Source organism: Ostrinia furnacalis, unplaced genomic scaffold (genome assembly GCF_004193835.3).
Source record: "Ostrinia furnacalis isolate ACB-3 unplaced genomic scaffold, ASM419383v2 OfSCF0415, whole genome shotgun sequence".
NCBI lineage: Eukaryota > Metazoa > Arthropoda > Insecta > Lepidoptera > Crambidae > Ostrinia > Ostrinia furnacalis.
In genome coordinates this window covers 219,512-237,194 of record NW_021130654.1, presented here as the reverse complement: position 1 = coordinate 237,194, position 17,683 = coordinate 219,512, and the positions used below count along the sequence as shown (strand labels likewise).

At 38.9% G+C, this 17,683-nt stretch overlaps 1 protein-coding gene and 1 non-coding gene across 2 annotated transcripts; one reads left to right on the top strand and one right to left on the bottom strand.

The window, feature by feature from the left end:
• Positions 1-2,887: 2,887 nt before the first annotated feature.
• LOC114364165 (ubiquitin-protein ligase E3C-like) lies at positions 2,888-16,462 on the bottom strand. The gene is made up of 6 exons (XM_028320189.1): positions 16,407-16,462; positions 7,827-8,047; positions 7,360-7,741; positions 6,768-7,042; positions 6,386-6,621; positions 2,888-3,064 (listed from the first exon to the last, which is right to left on the bottom strand). Exons 1-6 carry the CDS (start codon positions 16,460-16,462, stop codon positions 2,888-2,890), a joined length of 1,347 nt encoding a protein of 448 aa, XP_028175990.1.
• Positions 11,614-11,695, top strand: TRNAS-CGA (transfer RNA serine (anticodon CGA)). Its single transcript has one exon. It is a non-coding gene; the product is annotated as a tRNA-Ser (tRNA).
• Positions 16,463-17,683: the final 1,221 nt, after the last annotated feature.

Genomic DNA, 17,683 nt, shown 5'->3' with positions numbered 1-17,683 from the left:
GAGACGACGTACAGATCGGCCTCGTGGATGTACGCCACCGTGCAGCGGTCGTTCGTCAGGTGCTGGGCAGTACCGCGATGGACAGATGGGACCCGGCCACGAAGACGCCCGCCTGGGACGAGAGGCCGCGCTGGAGGACAAGCTCGGACTGCGAGTACTGTTCTTGGACTAGAACAGCGTCCAATCCGAGCTCCTGCGACAGCGCGGGGAGTTCGTCAGTGGCGAGCGCCGCGCCGGCCAGGTTCAGCTGGCCCAAGGTCCACGCATCAAAGAGCGTAACGGGTGGCCGCTACGCTACGCTGCTCCGCGAAGACCCTGGCAGGGCACTCCCGCGCACCGGTTGCGTGTGTCGCTGCGTCCTTCTTGCCGAATTTGTGGCAGGTGGCGCACCGCTGCACCGTCTCCTTGCACGCTGCTGAAGCGTGCCCGCTGCCTCCGCACGACGCGCATACCACGTCCGTCGCCCTACAGTACTTCTCAGGGTGGCCGTACTGGTGGCACTTGTGGCAGCACGTCACCGTCAGGAAGTCATTGACGTAGGCCACGTCCCAGCCTACGTACACCCGATCCAACTCGCAAAGGAGTAACCTGCAGGCCGGGGAGCACTCAAGGACCACTGCTGTGGTCCCACTTCCCCGGCGGCTCTTTTTAAAGACTCCTTTGCACTCCTTGGTGAAACGCTCGAGGGGCCAGCCGTCCTTGCTCGCGACATTCTGCTCGTGAAGAGCCTCCACGAACTCCTTGAGGTCCGGGTCACCGGTGATGGAGGACACCACCACGAGGGGCAGCCGCTGCTTAGGCTCCGTCACCCGCAGAGAAGCTGGGATTGCTTCTTTGAAGCGCCTGGCCGACTCGGGGGATGTGGTCTGGATGACCACACCCGCGTTGCCTACCTTCCGCAAGCGATCGATCTGTACATTGATTCTGCGCGGGTCGACGGCCCTCTTCAGCTCCGCCTTGGTGTCTTCAGCAGTCTTTAGGGTCTCGGAAGCTGAATCTGCCGGGTCATCAAATCATCAGCGAACAGATAACAATGATGATCAGTTACTGTAGGTAAGTCATTTATATAGATTATAAACAACAGTGGCCCCAAGATAGTTCCCTGTGGAACGCCAACATTGTTCACAGAAACTATGGATTTTGAATTTGTTTCTTCTTTGCTAGTGTTTAAAGATTTGACTTGTACGTATTGGCGGCGATTATGAAGATAAGATTTAAGCCAATCAAGTGCCGTGCCTCTTAAACCATATTTGTCGCATTTTTGCAGGAGAATTTCATGAGAAACAAAGTCAAATGCCTTGCTCATGTCAAAAAATATAGCTGTAGCATCTATACCTTTATCAATACACTCTGTTACGTTTTTTATTAAGTTAAAAGTTGCAAGCGTAGTGGATTTACCCTTACGAAATCCATTTTGTCTATTAGCTAAAATGTTGTGTTTTTCGAGAAATTTATAGATCCTTGTATGCAATGCTTTTTCAAAAACTTTAGCCAACACGGGTATTAAAGCAATTGGTCTATAGTTATCCATTTTATCTCTTTCATCTTTTTTATGTATGGGATATATGACCGACAATTTCAGTTTTTCAGGAAAACTGCCCTCTGTAATTGATTGATTTACTAGGTGACTCAGGACATCACATAAAATTCTAGCACAATATTTCAAGATTTTTGTAGGAAATTCATCGTATCCCACTGAAGCTGTATTTTTGAGAGAATTAATTATTTTAAATATTTCATCACTTGTAGACGGGTAGAGAAAAATACTTGCAGCTATAGGTTGGATATTGGTATGAGCAGATGGTAATTTAGATTTTGTCGATTTGTTGGTCATGTCAATATAGAATTTATTAAAATGATTACAGATGTCAATAGGATTCAATGTCAGAGTGTTATTATGTTTTATTTTATTTATATACTTATTATTGTTATCAGTGTCTGTCTGCTCGAATGATTTAACTATATTCCATGTCGATTTACATATGTTTTTACTTTTTTTAAGGTATAATTCATTTGTCAGCTTTTGTGATTTGCTTATACATTTTTTTAGAATACGCGAGTAATTTTGATATTTTCTTTTGTTAAGAGTATTAGAGTTTGCATAGTATTTAAAGCGCAGTTTACGTTTTGAGACACATGACTTTTTTATACCTACGGTTATCCACTTATTACCTTTTTTTTATGGTCCATCTTAATTTTTAGTTTAGGAAAGCATAATTCAAAAAATAGAATCAAAGTTTCATGAAATATATTAAAAGACTTATTTACATCAGTGGCATCATAAACGTCAATCCATGAGAGAGATGAGATCGCTTCAGCGAATTTTCTCATATTGTCTTGACTAAAATCTCTCCTAAATACGAACCATGTTTTTAATTTCCTTTGTATATTTTGTTTTGGTAAGTTTAGGGTTTGACAAGTGTCATGATCAGATAGTCCCAAACTATGTGTTTTTCCAACAGCTGTGGGAATATTGCTGATTATTTGGTCTAAACAGGCGTTTTTTCGCGTTGGCTCTTTAATATGTATTGTCATTCCGTAATTTTGGCATATTTTTATATATTCATCCTTTATGCTACTTTCCTTTAAAATATTTATATTAAAATCTCCAGTTATAACAATTTTTTTATTATTTTTATATCTCAGTTTCGATAACATAGTTTCAAGACGATTTAGAAATATATATGGGTCTGATTTTGGAGTTCGGTAAATACAAACGATTATACATTTCAATTGGGGAATCTCAATACCACAACACTCAAAGGCATAATCAGTAGCAAGATCCCTCGGTATTGATATATTCCTATAGCTAAGATCCGACCTGCATAGTATACAAACACCTCCACGTCTTTGCGTGCGTCTGGAGTAGAAATCGGCCAAACAGAAGTCATTTNCTGGGCGGGCGGCGCAGCTGGCGCGGGTTGGGCCGGTGGTCGGTGCCGGCGATGACGAGCACGGCGGCCGCGGCCTCGGGCACGGCGCCGGCCGCCGGCCACTCGTCCGCGCCGAAGAAGCGCAGACGCGAGTCGCGCACGTATAACGCGCGTAGGAGGTGCGTGCACACCTAGAATAATACAACTTTCACTGAAAACAAGTTTGAATCTGGGCGGTTTAGTTGAGTTCATATAATTACTGATAAACTGTACTCGACCAAAGTGCGAAGTGTTTTTTAGTCAGTAACGAGTACTTTAGTTACTATAGTCTTTTTCACCTAAGATGATCCGTATGACACTTTAAGGTTATCCATATTACGCATACTACATACGCAGAATATTCTTGAAAAAATATTTGTATTTAATCAGCAATATAATAAAAAAATAATTAACTACTTGTCTTGAAATATATAGTAAAATCTGAGTCTATTGATTATATTTTAATTAAATACGATGTAAAAATATTTTTTATTTAATGTACGCAATGTGTGAAACGGAATAGATTTAGTGCTGGGGTATTTGTTGAATAACAAAATCGATGATTTCCGCGGTTCATTAATCGATTGCAGTGAATACTTAGTTATTAAAAACATCACAAAAATCAACTATATTTTTCGATTGTTGACTTTAATAAACGCATTGAAAATAAATTAAAGTTTTTAATTTAAAAAGAAATAGAACCAGTACTTTTTAGGAATCGTTTTTTTGAACATGAAGTCTATGGAATTTGAATATTATCAATAAAAAAATGTTACAATAATATTTGTAATTAAAAAAAAACATGTTTTTAGGGTTCCGTACCTCAAAAGGAAAAAACGGAACCCTTATAGGATCACTTTGTTGTCCGTCTGTCTGTCTGTCAAGACCCTTTATCTCAAGAACGCGTGAACGTATCAAGCTGAAATTCACATGAAATACTCAGGTCTATTGTCCCTTTAAGCTGTGAAAATATCAAACTTCTAAGCCAAGCCAATCAAAAGATACAGCCGATTATGTCGATATTTTCAACAAATTTTCGACACTCGCAAAGGAATCAAAACCTACAGGATACTTCCCGTAAACTCAGAATCTTGAAATTTGGCATGAAGCATTGTCATATAATGCAAATATAGGAAAAATTGCGAAAATCTCATTTTTAGGGTTACGTACCTCAAAAGGAAAAAAACGGAACCCTTATAGGATCACTTTGTTGTCCGTCTGTCTGTCTGTCAAGACCCTTTATCTCAAGAACGCGTGGACGTATCAAGCTGAAATTCACATGAAATACTCAGGTCTATTGTCCCTTTAAGTTGTGAAAATATCAAACTTCTAAGCCAAGCCAATCAAAAGATACAGCCGATTATGTCGATATTTTCAAAAAAATTTCGACACTCCCAAAGGAATCAAAACCTACAGGATACTTCCCGTAAACTCAGAATCTTGAAATTTGGCATGAAGCATTGTCATATAATGCAAATATAGGAAAAATTGCGATTATCACATTTTTTTAGTTATATAATATAATAAAAATATTTTAATAAAATGAAACTTACTACCTTATTTCTCACGAACGAATAAAGGTATCAAATTGAAATTTATACCAAATACCTAGGTCTATTGTCCCTTTAAGCAGTGAAAAAATCAAACTTCTAAAGTCGGATTCTTTAGAAATTTCCCTATATGTAAACAAATATGGCCAACTGACACTAAAACATTTTTAATCTGTGCCCTAGTGAGGCGACAAAACCTCTCGTTAATCGCGGATTGAAATTATTGTAGTACTTACGTACCTATAGAAAGAATTTTAATGCTTTATAAAGCAATGCATTAAACAATTAGTAGTACATTCAATGAAGAAAAAATACATTGTTGATTAAGACCCTATTTAAATCTATTTAAATGCAATCAGTAATAAAAATGATTGAATAATTGAAATAAAATCGATTAAATTTACCGACTATTGTCTATGACTTACAGGTTACAACACTGATGTGTCAGAGACAACATGGAGATATAGTTCCAAAATACTGAACTGTCCTATGCATGACATTGACAGTGGGGCGCCACCGTCTATACCGGATCGCTGGTTCTGATTTTTGCCATATTGAAAACCATATAGTTGAACGATGGTAGCGCCCCCCTGTCATTGAGTTTGGTGGGACAGTTCAGCGTGGGTCATCTATAACAAATAATTTTAAACTTCAAGTCAATTTGACAAGTCTCACAAATTTTCATCGTCCACATATTTTGCTAAAATAATTTGTTTAAAGATTGATTCCAAACTTGTATAATCGTGAGAATAAAGTTGGTTTCATGGGCTTGTGAAATAATGTGTATGATATTATGAACACGTAAGTGATTATGGTGTAATTGTGTGCAGAAGTGTTTGTTTACATTTAAGGAAATTTCTAAAGAATTTAGGTATAAGTTAACGCGATCAAAAGATACAGCAGTTTATACCGACACCTTAGACGAATTTCCGTCACACGCTAGGGAATCAAAACCTACAAGGTACTTCCCGTGAACTCAGAATCTTGAAATTCGGCACGAAGCAACGTTATATAGTACAGATAAAGGAAAAATTGCGAAAATGATAAATTTGAAGTTACATAAAATATTAAAATATTATTTTTGCTTACATGACATAAAATATATTTTTTAATAATTATAAACTTACTACCTACCCTTTTTCACATGAACGCGTAGAGATATTAAAGTTGAAATTCATATCAAACACTTCTTAAATCTAATTGCCTCTAAACTGTGAAAAACTCTAATGCCTGCTGCTGTCTTTCCCGAAAACTATAATCCGGGCCTCTTCAAGGCGAGAGTGAATAAGCACTTACAGGGCAGATATGTACCATCCTAGACCCACTCAACATCAGGTGCGATTGTGGTCAAATACCTGCCTTGTTATGCATAAAAAAAAATCAACGCGAAAATTCAAAACGCTGAGGTAGGTACCTACCTATAATCATACCGCATATTTTGAAATTCGCCACTACTCGCAACAGAATCAAAACTTAAAGACTACTACGATATCTAGTAAGTAATTTGATTTAATACGTCATAAATTGTAAACCGCTACGTTTGTACGGCAGAACCCTCGGTGTGCGAGTCCGACTCGCACTTGGCCGGTTTTTTTGTTAAATAACACCTATACAAAATATTTATCTAAAAGTAGGTTTTACTAACTCTTAGAAAAAAATCGATAGATAAATCGCTATGGTTTAGTTATGTGACATCTCTATAACTTTCAAACTCGAAACGTCATACGAATCATCTTACGTGAAAAAGACTATAATCGAGTAATTTAGAAGAGCAACTCGCTGCTCTTCTAAATTACTCGACTAGTGCGAACAAGGCTTTAGAACTGTTTCATGCATAGATTGATGGAATAGCGCAATATTATAAGGACGATTACTGACAAGATGCAAGATAGATCGGTACATAGAGCGGAATAGGGCGCTTACCTTAAACAAATGTGACCAAGCCGGCGTTTGTTTCTTCCCGGACAGCTCAATCTGATTATTTCCCACCGCGTCTTTGTAAAGTCCTCCGATAACGGGTCTCGTTTCTGGGTACGCCAGCTCCACGAGACCAAGGCACACTTGTCGCAGCGTCCGACACAGCCCACCGAGTTCAGAAAACTCGAACGCGTGGATCCGACCGCCGGTATTGTTTGAGATTACTGAAGGACTTGATGAGACTGGAAATGATAAAATACAATCAATGTACCTACTATATTCAACAATGGATAGCACAAAAAGGATTTGAATTGCTTTACATTTTGACACTTTTTCGTTAAAATTATGACTCCTTTTAGAAGCAATTAATTTATTTTTCATAACTTACTATACGTCATTTTGATGTCTTCATCTTCGATGTCGCGGCAGAATTCCGTGTCATGCAGCGTTCCGATCAGCAACGAGAATAGCGCACAGAAAACTGCCAATGGCGCCAATAGTCTGTGGACCCCTATTTCCGCGTAATCCACGCCCATGCCTCTAGAAAGAGCGGAGAGGAGCGGAGTGGCGGAGCCCCCGAACGACGACTCATGGCTCATGTTGCTGAGCCAACGCCACAGCCCTCGGATAAATATTGGCTTAAACGCCAATGTGTAGAGTAACCTGCGAAGTAACAGTCATCCGCGTAATATTCCTAGGTTCAAAGTAAAATATACTGCACTACCTAATGGATGTAGGACTCGGAGGCGAACTGTAAGGAAAATAGCGGTGATCACAATAGATCGGTACCGGTCGCAGTGATACTAGCGACTTTATTTAACTAGAATAGCCGCTCAACACAAATAAAAAAAAAGTACATATTTGCAGGTAATTTTGCATTTAAGAGGCAAATCATTTTTGAACATGATTTTGACATGTAAAAATCTACAGTCTCATGTGAGTTTTAAAACCACAATCATGCTCAAAACATAAAAACTCACCTATATTTATGTAACGCCATTCTATGACTTAAAAGCAGGTTATGGCATATTTCTGACATGTCATCCAAAAACTCGTCACTGAGGTCATTCTCTACGATCATACAGCACGTCATCATGACGCAGCGGTCAGGCTCGTTCAACATTTCTATGCACTTGGTCAGCAAAAGTTTCTCTCTTACCGAAGTGGGGTTCGGTTCAATCTCACTGTCGCTGTCGTTGTCTTTATCCGCTGCGGTCTCTTGACTGTACAAAGAGTCTTCATATTCGTACGTTATTTGCTTATTACAAACGTTAACAGTTAACTTAGCTATTATTTTAAGGTAATTCAGTATGATCGGGTTGTTCGGTAGCTTTGTATTGTTCAATTGGCGTATATCGTCAACTGAAACAAAATATCAGATAATTTAGACTCAATAGTTTAAAAAATTAAATTAAATCTTCTTAGTAGCCAGTGGTTTGATACATACCAAATCCTGGAGGTTCTAGTGACAGTACAGAATGCAATAACCATGAGTCATTTATAAGTAATTTGCTATGAAACTTGCTCTCCTGTAAGCATTGTATAAGCGACAGGAATGGGAATTTCTTTCCTGGGTCGTCATGAAGGGCTGGTATTATGAACATCTCCACTGGCTCAGGGTAGGGGTTACAAAGGAAGGCTGCAGCAAACTCCGACATCACTGTGTCCCTGGAATAAATATATAGACATAAAGTTGGGAAATAGTCACTTATGTCAAGTAACTAACTATGCTATGCTATTTTGACAAACAGAACAAGAATATTATGCATATTTTACTAATTTTTAAAACTAAAAAAAAAACTCATTTATTTTTGCAAATAGGCTTTTACAAAGCAATTTCATACGTCCCAGTATTAACCCTACCACTTCTTCGGGACAATAAATGGGCCAGTGCTGAGAAGAAGCAGANTTCGTCCGCCATCACATCTCTTGTCCTTTTCTAACACGCACATGATCAAATCATTCCTTCTTACTCGCTCGGTCGCTTCGCAGAGCTGCGCTCACGAACTTCGCTCGAATGAATGAATGAAATTCATGTGATTCGTGATTTCGTTGACTGTGAAATTATAGCAGTCTATGTGAAGTAAAATAGCAGGTGTGATTAATGAAATTCATTTCATATGATTTTTCACCTGCTATTCATGAAATGTTCCATGCCTAGTGGGAATCAACATAAGCGTGCGTCCACACAACAAACTTGCAGGGACTTTCCAGCTAGTGTTAAGTAGAGTTTTCTTTATGCTCTTTCTTGTTGGCTTTAAAGCGTAGGTAGAGCAATATTTTTTTAAAACGTTTGTATGCTCCTTAAGTTTATTATCAGCCATTTATCGATTGGTAAATGTTACCAACATCACTGTCCAAAATTACTGATTTCTGAGACAGTTTCAGACATATTTCAGCTCTTTAATTTTAGAGTAAAAGTTAGTCAGGTCCAAATTTACCGGAAGTACAGACGACGGCACATCAAGCTAAATACTGGGGCGCTTTCAGTTTCTAATAAGAACTATTTTGACACAAAATATAAACCCTTATGTGCTGTCGTAAGTAACGTGACAGACCTTTTGATTTGCATTTGTCGTGATGTATTAATAATACATCTAAGCAATTTGGGAACGGGCTCGCGGACTAAAAAAGCAATGTAATATAAAAGATAGAGAGTCACTGAACAAAATACGTCACCGACACTATGAGAGATATAATTTATTTATTTATTTAAAACTTACATGCACATAGAACGGTTAAAAGACATTGCCGGAAATTGGCGTCTTTTTTTTTTTCGCGCGGCCATCGACCAAACCTTGTTTTTTGATTACAAAATAGTTTAATAAACCAAACTTACTATGACATGTATACCTCTAAACTCAGTCTGAACTGAGTTACGAGCATTAGAAGTTTGATGATTTTCATACTAGATTTGCTTTTTGCGCGCAAGTTTTGTAAGAAATTGCAACAAAATAGTGACATTGTATGTGTAAACAAACAATACCATCCATTAAAGGCTCCAGACATCAGTATGCAGCAGAATCAGCGCAATAAAAAAANCTGTGCTACAGTCTCTTTAATGGCGTCAAATTGACTGTCGATACATGCAACTTCTGAAGTATTTGTATGAAAACTTCATCATATCAGCCCTCCCCCAAGATCAGAACTCGAAACTTATCTGATTGCTGCGAGGGTTCAGAGTTGGAGACACCATAATCTCTTAAAGTCTTCACTACCTCCCACTTAGAGGTTTTCAAGCTTCTGAGCTAGACCGAGCTCAGTATCAAGATACGGCGAGTACATCACACAACTTCGATTCACTGACGATATTGTAGTTATGACTGAGACCTTAGTAGACCTAGGTACAATGCTCCAGAGCCAATAAGACCAATTCCGGCAATAGATTCGCCACCGGAGCCACCGAAATTGCGCCACCGGAATTGAAAAACTGTTACAAAATTCAAATTATAAAGAAAACTATAATTCTGATCAATAATTTCTGTATGCAGATACAACAAAACACCAAACTTTAATCATGTTAAAGAATCGTTTAGCATCTAAGTAAGTAGCTTTCACTCATACACTTGCCAGCGAAATTGAAAAATTTTGTATTCCTGTGCCGCTGATACAAATATTTACGGGTCTGCTGGAAAAACAATACCACAAGTCGCAAGTCTTTATAGCCCGATCAGGAGGACACAGTTGAGTGATGCAGGGAAGAAGAACTCTACGTCTCTCAAAGCTTCTTTGGAGAAGTAAGAGAGTGTCGAAATTGAGCCACTGTAATTGCTTTTTTTCGTGGGACAGTTTTGAAAGGCTATTTAAAACACTTAAAATATGAAATATCTCATTTCTTTCATATCATTTGGAAGTCTTATTTAATGTATTTTATGGCTATACTATTTTTAAATTACTAGAATCCCCGAGAAAGAAGGAATAACACAATTTATGAGTAGAAATAGAGTTAGGACGCGCCACCGCTATTAGATTTTGGGTCTTTGAAAATTTTTTTAGTACATAAAATAACAACCTACTGTCCTGAAGACTTTGCTATCGTGTAAAACGCTGTATAAACTATATACAGAAAAAAAATCATCGCTCTAGTTAACTACATTTCTCCCATCGATTCTCAGCTCCGCCGCGTAAAAAACGTGTTTGGGATATTCACCCAAATATAGTTGTAGGTACACTTTTAGTTCCTTTTCGTCCGCAACACACCCACTTCTGGGGAAAACGCCCAAAGATTACCACAATGATCGGTCCAGTCCAGCCTACATCCAGTAGCTTTCCGCAACCTTCACTATCGTCAGTCGCCGTCGGTCCAATCATACCTTGACGATCTAGAGTGGACTTCATTTTAGTATTCTACAAATTATGTAGTTTTAATTTCAAATAATAAAAATAGTTTAATGGAAAAATATGCAGTTAACAAAAAATAAAACGAAATTCCATAATTTTTGAATTAGAATAATTATAAACAATTTCGAAATTATTTTACTGAAATAATGCGATATGTAAATAAATTCTCAAAATAAATTCATATTGCCGCTACGAGACTCAAATATTGAAATGAAAAATGTAGATATTTTTGAACAGCTATTCAAAATGGTAGCAATATTTTTTATATAATATTTTTTACTTTATTTACTTTCTACATTTTGTATTCTAGGTATTTTGCAAATCAAAGCACAACAAGATTTCAGCTTGATCAGTGGCGCCGCCCTGGTGGCTAAAAATCGCGAATCAACCCAGTGAAGAATAGTCTGGCAAAAGGCTATTGTCTATTAGGGGCGTGAATAGGCGCGATAGTGCTGAGTTATTAGCTGGCGAGCGAGTGAGTGAGTGAGGCGAGCTGATGCCGCGAGTGATAGGAACAACCACACGCGAGCGAGGAGTCGCGTGATTAGTAAATCAAGTGATCATGGCTCAAACTTCGTGTTACGGCTGGCTTACACTCTGTAGCTTCATTTAACTACCAATAAAAATTAGGCTACCAGTAATAACATTCTGTAATTCAGTTTATTACTCCAGTCAATAAAGTATTACAGAGGGAAACGCGTGGAACACAATTTGAACATACCAAAAGTCCCCGCCCTTAGCACTTGAGCCGGAATATCTGAAAGCTCCAATAAACAACGTTCAGTTTCATAGAAAAGCGCCCGGTGAAAATCCAATTAAAGCCAGGCTTTAAAATAGCCCAACAGCCTTCGAGCAGGGGAAGATGAGGGTAAAATTCGCGCAGGTATTACATAGCAGTCGTGGCCGAGTGGTTAAGGCGTCTGACTCGAAATCAGATTCCCATTGGGAGCGCAGGTTCGAATCCTGCCGGCTGCGTTTGTTTTTGTTTTGGACACTTTAAATACCTCGGTTTTTTTATTTTTTTTTTTTATTTATTTGGACCTCGCTTCAATGTATCTTAATTGTTTATTGAACTAGATTGGATTTATCTCTATTGTTAAATGGTATGAATTATAGCAAAAATGTACTGCAAAAATATATTTTATTTTTTAGTTACGTAGGTTTCAAAAAAGTTTAACAACATTTTGTAATTTAAAAGCGACCATAAGCAGGCACCCATATTTTTCAAGTAATTAACTAACAAATAAACGTGTAGACAAAAATATAATAGGTAAAAAATTAGGCAGGTAATATGACGACTGTCTGGCCTAATGGTTCAAACACCGCTCTAATACCTAAAATTGCGGGTTCGATTCCCGCATAATACAAGGATTTGAGTCCATCATCATATTTGTTTATTTGTACACCAAGAAACATATATGTATAATGTATATTCTTCATACATCATAATTAAGGACAAATAATAAAATCAGCTTTTTAATCCAGTTCAAAATCCAGTTATGATTCGAAAAATTATTAAAATTTGGAGGTGTGGAATGCTGCAGGCACATAGGATTATGAAGGTAGTTCGATCAAAAATCAGGCGGTGGGAATCAACATAAGCGTGCGTCCACACAACAAACTTGCAGGGACTTTCCACCTAGTGTTAAGAATTTTTTCTTTTAGAAGCTCTTTCTTGTTGGTCCTAAAGCACAGGTAGAACAAATTAAAACGTATAAATGCACCTTAAGCTTTTTATGGATTTGTAAATGTTACCAATCCCCTGTCCAAAATTACTGATTTCTGAGACAGTTTTAGACATATTTCAGCCCTTTAATTGTAGAGTGAAAGTTAGTCAGGCCCAAATTTACCGGAAGTACAGACGACGGCTCATCAAGCTAATTACTTGAGGGCTTTCAGTTTCTGTAATAAGAACTATTTTGACACAAAAATAAACAGCCTGAAAAGCGCTGTTGAAAGTACATGACAGACCTTTTGATTTTCATTTTATCGTGATGCATTTAAGCAATTTTGGAATGGGCTCGCAGACTAGAAAAACAATGCGATATAAAAGGAAGAGTCACTTGATCTCATGCCATAACTCCTTGATTTCATGGAATCATGACTTTAGTTGGACATTACAACCAAAGTTTATGTATTGCCTGATGCCTGGTGTGAGGTCGACTCTACATGGCAGACCTTTTGATTTTCAACACTGTCCTGGTGGATTGCTCTGGTTTCGCCTGCAGCTCGTATCCGTAATTTGCCCACGAGCTGGTAACCCCGGCCTCTGGAGACGGCGCCGCCGGTTAGCATTTGTATGGACGCTCGCCGCCGAATCCCGCCGCTAACAAACGATTCCATGAAACGCGCGCTAAACTCAAGTGCGACGTTTTTTGCCCTGAATTTCCAAGTTCATAAGCACTATAATCTCTCTGTTGTTAATTGGACAGAGGACCATTGTGGTCTTGTACCATTAGTTAAATTTTAAATAGAATGATGTGATAAGCGTAAACCTTAATTCAAATAGAATGATTTTTCAAATCTTTTGACCACTTCTTCATTCCACCATCACCTCTTCTATCTTTCTATAATACGTACTGTAGGATAATACCCTTTTAAGGTCGGCATTGTACCCGCTATTGTTATATGAGAGAAACAATGAATACGTCTGATAAGCTAGGAGGATTCGTTTTTGTAGCAGTTTTAGAGAAAGTTGTACCACGAGAATTGTGTAAGTGGTATCAGACAATCATAAATGTCAAATGTCAAATGGTACATCCTTCAGTCTGTTTATTTTTATACACAAGTCCTGGCACTGTACTCCTTTCCACCGATAAACGGACATTAAACAAGAAATTGCTTCCAAAAAGGCTTATTCGATACCTTGATGCGTTTTTAACCTCCATTATGTACCCGTAGGTCGCCGGATAAGGCGCGCTAAACGGGATCCGAACACTTCCCCGGGATAACCAATTGTGATCCCAATATTTGTAAATACATCGGATGTTTTATTCAGCCGACTGGTTAGGGTGATTTGATAGACCGGTAACTTTTTACGACTTAAAAATACTGTATGTATTTTAAAGAAACGTTTAAAAATGATATGGCCGAATAAAATTGATCTAGTGTGCTGACTAATGAGCAATTGAGCATATTATATAGATTTAACTTCTGTTGCAGAACATTTCGTATGCATTAATTATTCTTTCCTTCTGATCCTACTAATACTAGTAGGATCTAGTTCAGTTCTAGAAGTTTAGTTCTAGTGAAATATTTTAGATAATACTATCTAAAATATTTCAACATAATTAACTTTTTTTAAAAATAAAACCGACTTCAAATGCGTGAACACAAAAAAAAACTAAAAATTAAAAATATTGCGTATAAAAAAGTTCACCCTTGGGGGTNTATTTTGTAATCAAAAAACAAAGTTTGGTCGATGGCCGCGCAAAAAAAAAAAGACGCCACCTTCCATACAAAATCTGGCATTGCCATTTATGAAGATTGAAAGGCTTCATAAAGCCTTTCAATCTTCATAAATTAAATTATATCTATAAAGAAAGTCGTGTTAGTTACTCCACTTATAACTCAAGAACGGCTGAACCGATTTAGCTGAAAATTGTCAGGGAGGTAGTTTAGAGCCAGGAGAAGGACATAGGATACTTTTTATCCCGTTCGAAATAAAAAAAAGTCTGCTTATTTATTGCCATTAAGGCGGAACAAAGTTCGCCGGGTCAGCTAGTTGTAAATAAAAATTACTTCAATTTGGTTCAGTCAAGAGGAAGAGAAAAAAGTGACAGTCGTAAAAACCAAAAAACGAAAAAGAAGTTTCTCGCAGGCCAGGCGAGCGGCCAAGGAGTTTGGTCGTACCTTTGCGACTTGCGACCCTTTACAATTTTTCCTAGGCCGTCAATAGACACACCTGTACAGTCACTCGATCTCATACCCTAACTCTTTGATTCCATGAAGTCACAAATCTATTAGCACATTATACCAAGGTATCGCCTGATGCCTAGTGTGCTGTCGACTCTACATGGCAGACCTTTTGATTTTCAACACTGTCCTGGTGGATTGCTCTGGTTTCGCCTGCAGCTCGTATCCGTAATTTGCCCACGAGCTGGTAACCCCGGCCTCTGGAGACGGCGCCGCCGGTTAGCATTTGTATGGACGCTCGCCGCCGAATCCCGCCGCTAACAAACGATTCCATGCAACACTCGCTAAACTCATGTGCGATGTTTCATAACCTCTACAATCAAAACATCTTTCGTTTGTTAAATACACAGGACCATTGAGGTTTTCTACCATTTTTTTAATAGAATAATGTGGCAGGTAGGTACCCTTAGAAGATCGACATACTCGTACTGGGTTCTATCTCTATTTACAAGAGAGCGTAGCTGTATAGGTACAGGCAAGGAAGGTTTATTTTTATATTGTTCTGCTATTGTATGATGGTCGCTGACATAGCCCGACGGATTAGTAAACTGAAGTGGCAATGGGCAGGGCACATAGTACGCAGAACTGACGGCCGATGGGGCAGCAAGGTTCTGGAATGGAGGCCGCGTACCGGAAAACGCAGCGTGAGACGTCTACCCACAAGGTGGACCGACGACCTGATAAGGGTAGCGGGATGGCGCTGGATGCAGGCCACTACCAAGCGTGCGATGTGGAAGTCATTGGGGGAGGCCTATGTTTAGCAGTGGACGTCCTGTGGCTGAAATGATGATGATGATTGTATGTATCAGAGTGCAATAGTTATCAGACGTACATAGCTCAATCGCGTTTATTTTTATACGCATGTCCTGGCACTGTACTCCTTTCCACCGATAAACGGACATTAAACAAGAAATTGCTTCCAAAAAGGCTTATTCGATACCTTGATGCGTTTTTAACCTCCATTATGTACCCGAAGGTCGCCGGATAACGCCGGCTAAACGGGATCCGAACACTTCCCCGGGATAACCAATTGTGATCCCTATATTTGTAAATACATCGGATGTTTTATTCAGCCGACTGGTTAGGGTGATTTGATAGACCGCTAACTTTTTACGACATTAAACTTAAAAGCATTTCTAAGTACTGTATATTATATATATCTTCTCTATTGTATATATATGTATATTTTCTAAGTACTATTTCAAACAAACATTTAAAAATGATATGGCCGAATAAAATTGATCTAGTATGCTGACTGATGAGCATAGATAGATTTAACTTCTGTTGCAGAACATTTCGTATGCATTTATTATGCTTTCCTTCTGATCTAAAATATTTCAACAAAATAGCCTTTTTTTGTGTTGAGCGGCTATTCTAGTTCAATAAAGTCCTAGTATTACTCCGACCGGTACCGATCTATTGTGATGGCCGCTATTTTCCTTACAGTTCGCCTCCGAGTCCTGCATCCATTAGGAAGTGCAGAATCTTTTGGGCGGCGAAATGTTTTACATATTGTGGGCCTAGGATGTGTTTGCCCAGGTGTAAGCTCCGCTTGCGCATCAAAGGTCCGCAGTCCGTGAGAATGTGTAGTGGCGTTTCATCTGCCTCTTGGCACATCCTGCACGTTCTTGTTTCGAATAGTCCCATAGTGGACAAATGCTTGTTAAATCTGCCTAAAATAGCCTTACAAAGTCGCACCAGCATCGCGTGCGCCTTGTAACAGCAGCATAGAACGGCGCATAATGAGCAGTGACGAGGCATTGTGACGCGCGCTCCGCCGCCTTCGGCGTGCACGCCCGAGCGCAGAGCGGCGAACGTTCGCCGCATTGTGCCGCTAATTGCTACCTTAATACGCTGCACTTTCGCGTTTTAGGGTTTGATGCAATGTGTTGTTGTTAAGTTATTAATATGTAAGGTGAGGATGTCATGTTATGTAGTGTATTCTAACTTGTTATTTGTGCTTTCAATGTACAAGTACTACCCGTTCGCGCTAAGTTTGCCAGTCCGTGGAATGCACGTCCCTTCCCCCAGCCGCGATTAACCTATATATTAGTTTGCTATAGTTATAGACGCTTCCATTCGAGTGACGTCATATCTCCAGCGGCAATACTTAAAACGCGTCCACATCGTCGCAGATGACCACTGTCCCTGTGACGACCAAACGCCACAAACATGGGAACATCTTCTTACACAATGCCCTAGATTCGTCACACAATGCCACATCCATGAAACCACTTTTCGCTTGCTTAACGTAAATCCTTACAATCTAATAGATATAACCAAAAAAGAAGAAACTACCAATAGCTTTAAAATATACATAACCTATATACCTAGTAAACAGCCTGAAAGATTTTAATAAATGAACACCCACAAAATCTCTATCTAAAACACCGCATTGCAATTGGAGTAAACCGTTAGCACCAGTTGCAAGTGCATTTCAGTAGCACTAATATAGAAAAAAACTTATCGCGAACGGATAGTATAGGTTAGGTAACGATCGTTCCTAAACGAGCGGCCGTATAAATCAGAAATAAACAATGAATTAATGTTATGTAGTTCGCACAATGTTCAATGTTGTTATAATAAAGAGAAACGAGGCTGGCCTAATTATTTAAGCTCTTAATAGGATAGTCTATAGTTTCAGATATATTGATAGGGAGTTTAATAAACGTCATGAATATTACACAGTATGTAATAACTAGATGTTTATTTTATTTTTGGTAAAAATAATGAAATTAAGCTCAAAATTATAATATGTGTATGTAATTACCTATATTTCATCATCATCATCATCAACTCAGCCATAGGACGTCCACTGCTGAACATAGGCCTCCCCCAATGCTTTCCATGTTGCCCGGTTGGTAGCGGCCTGCGTCTAGCACCTTCCTGCTACCTTTATTATATCGTCGGTCCACCTTGTAGATGGACGTCTCACGCTGCGTTTTCCGGTACGCGGCCTCCTATACTAGGTATATACGTTGTGTTTGTTGCTTTAAAGCATATTAATTTCATCAACAGGGCTCTAAAATAAGAGCTTTTACACCAATG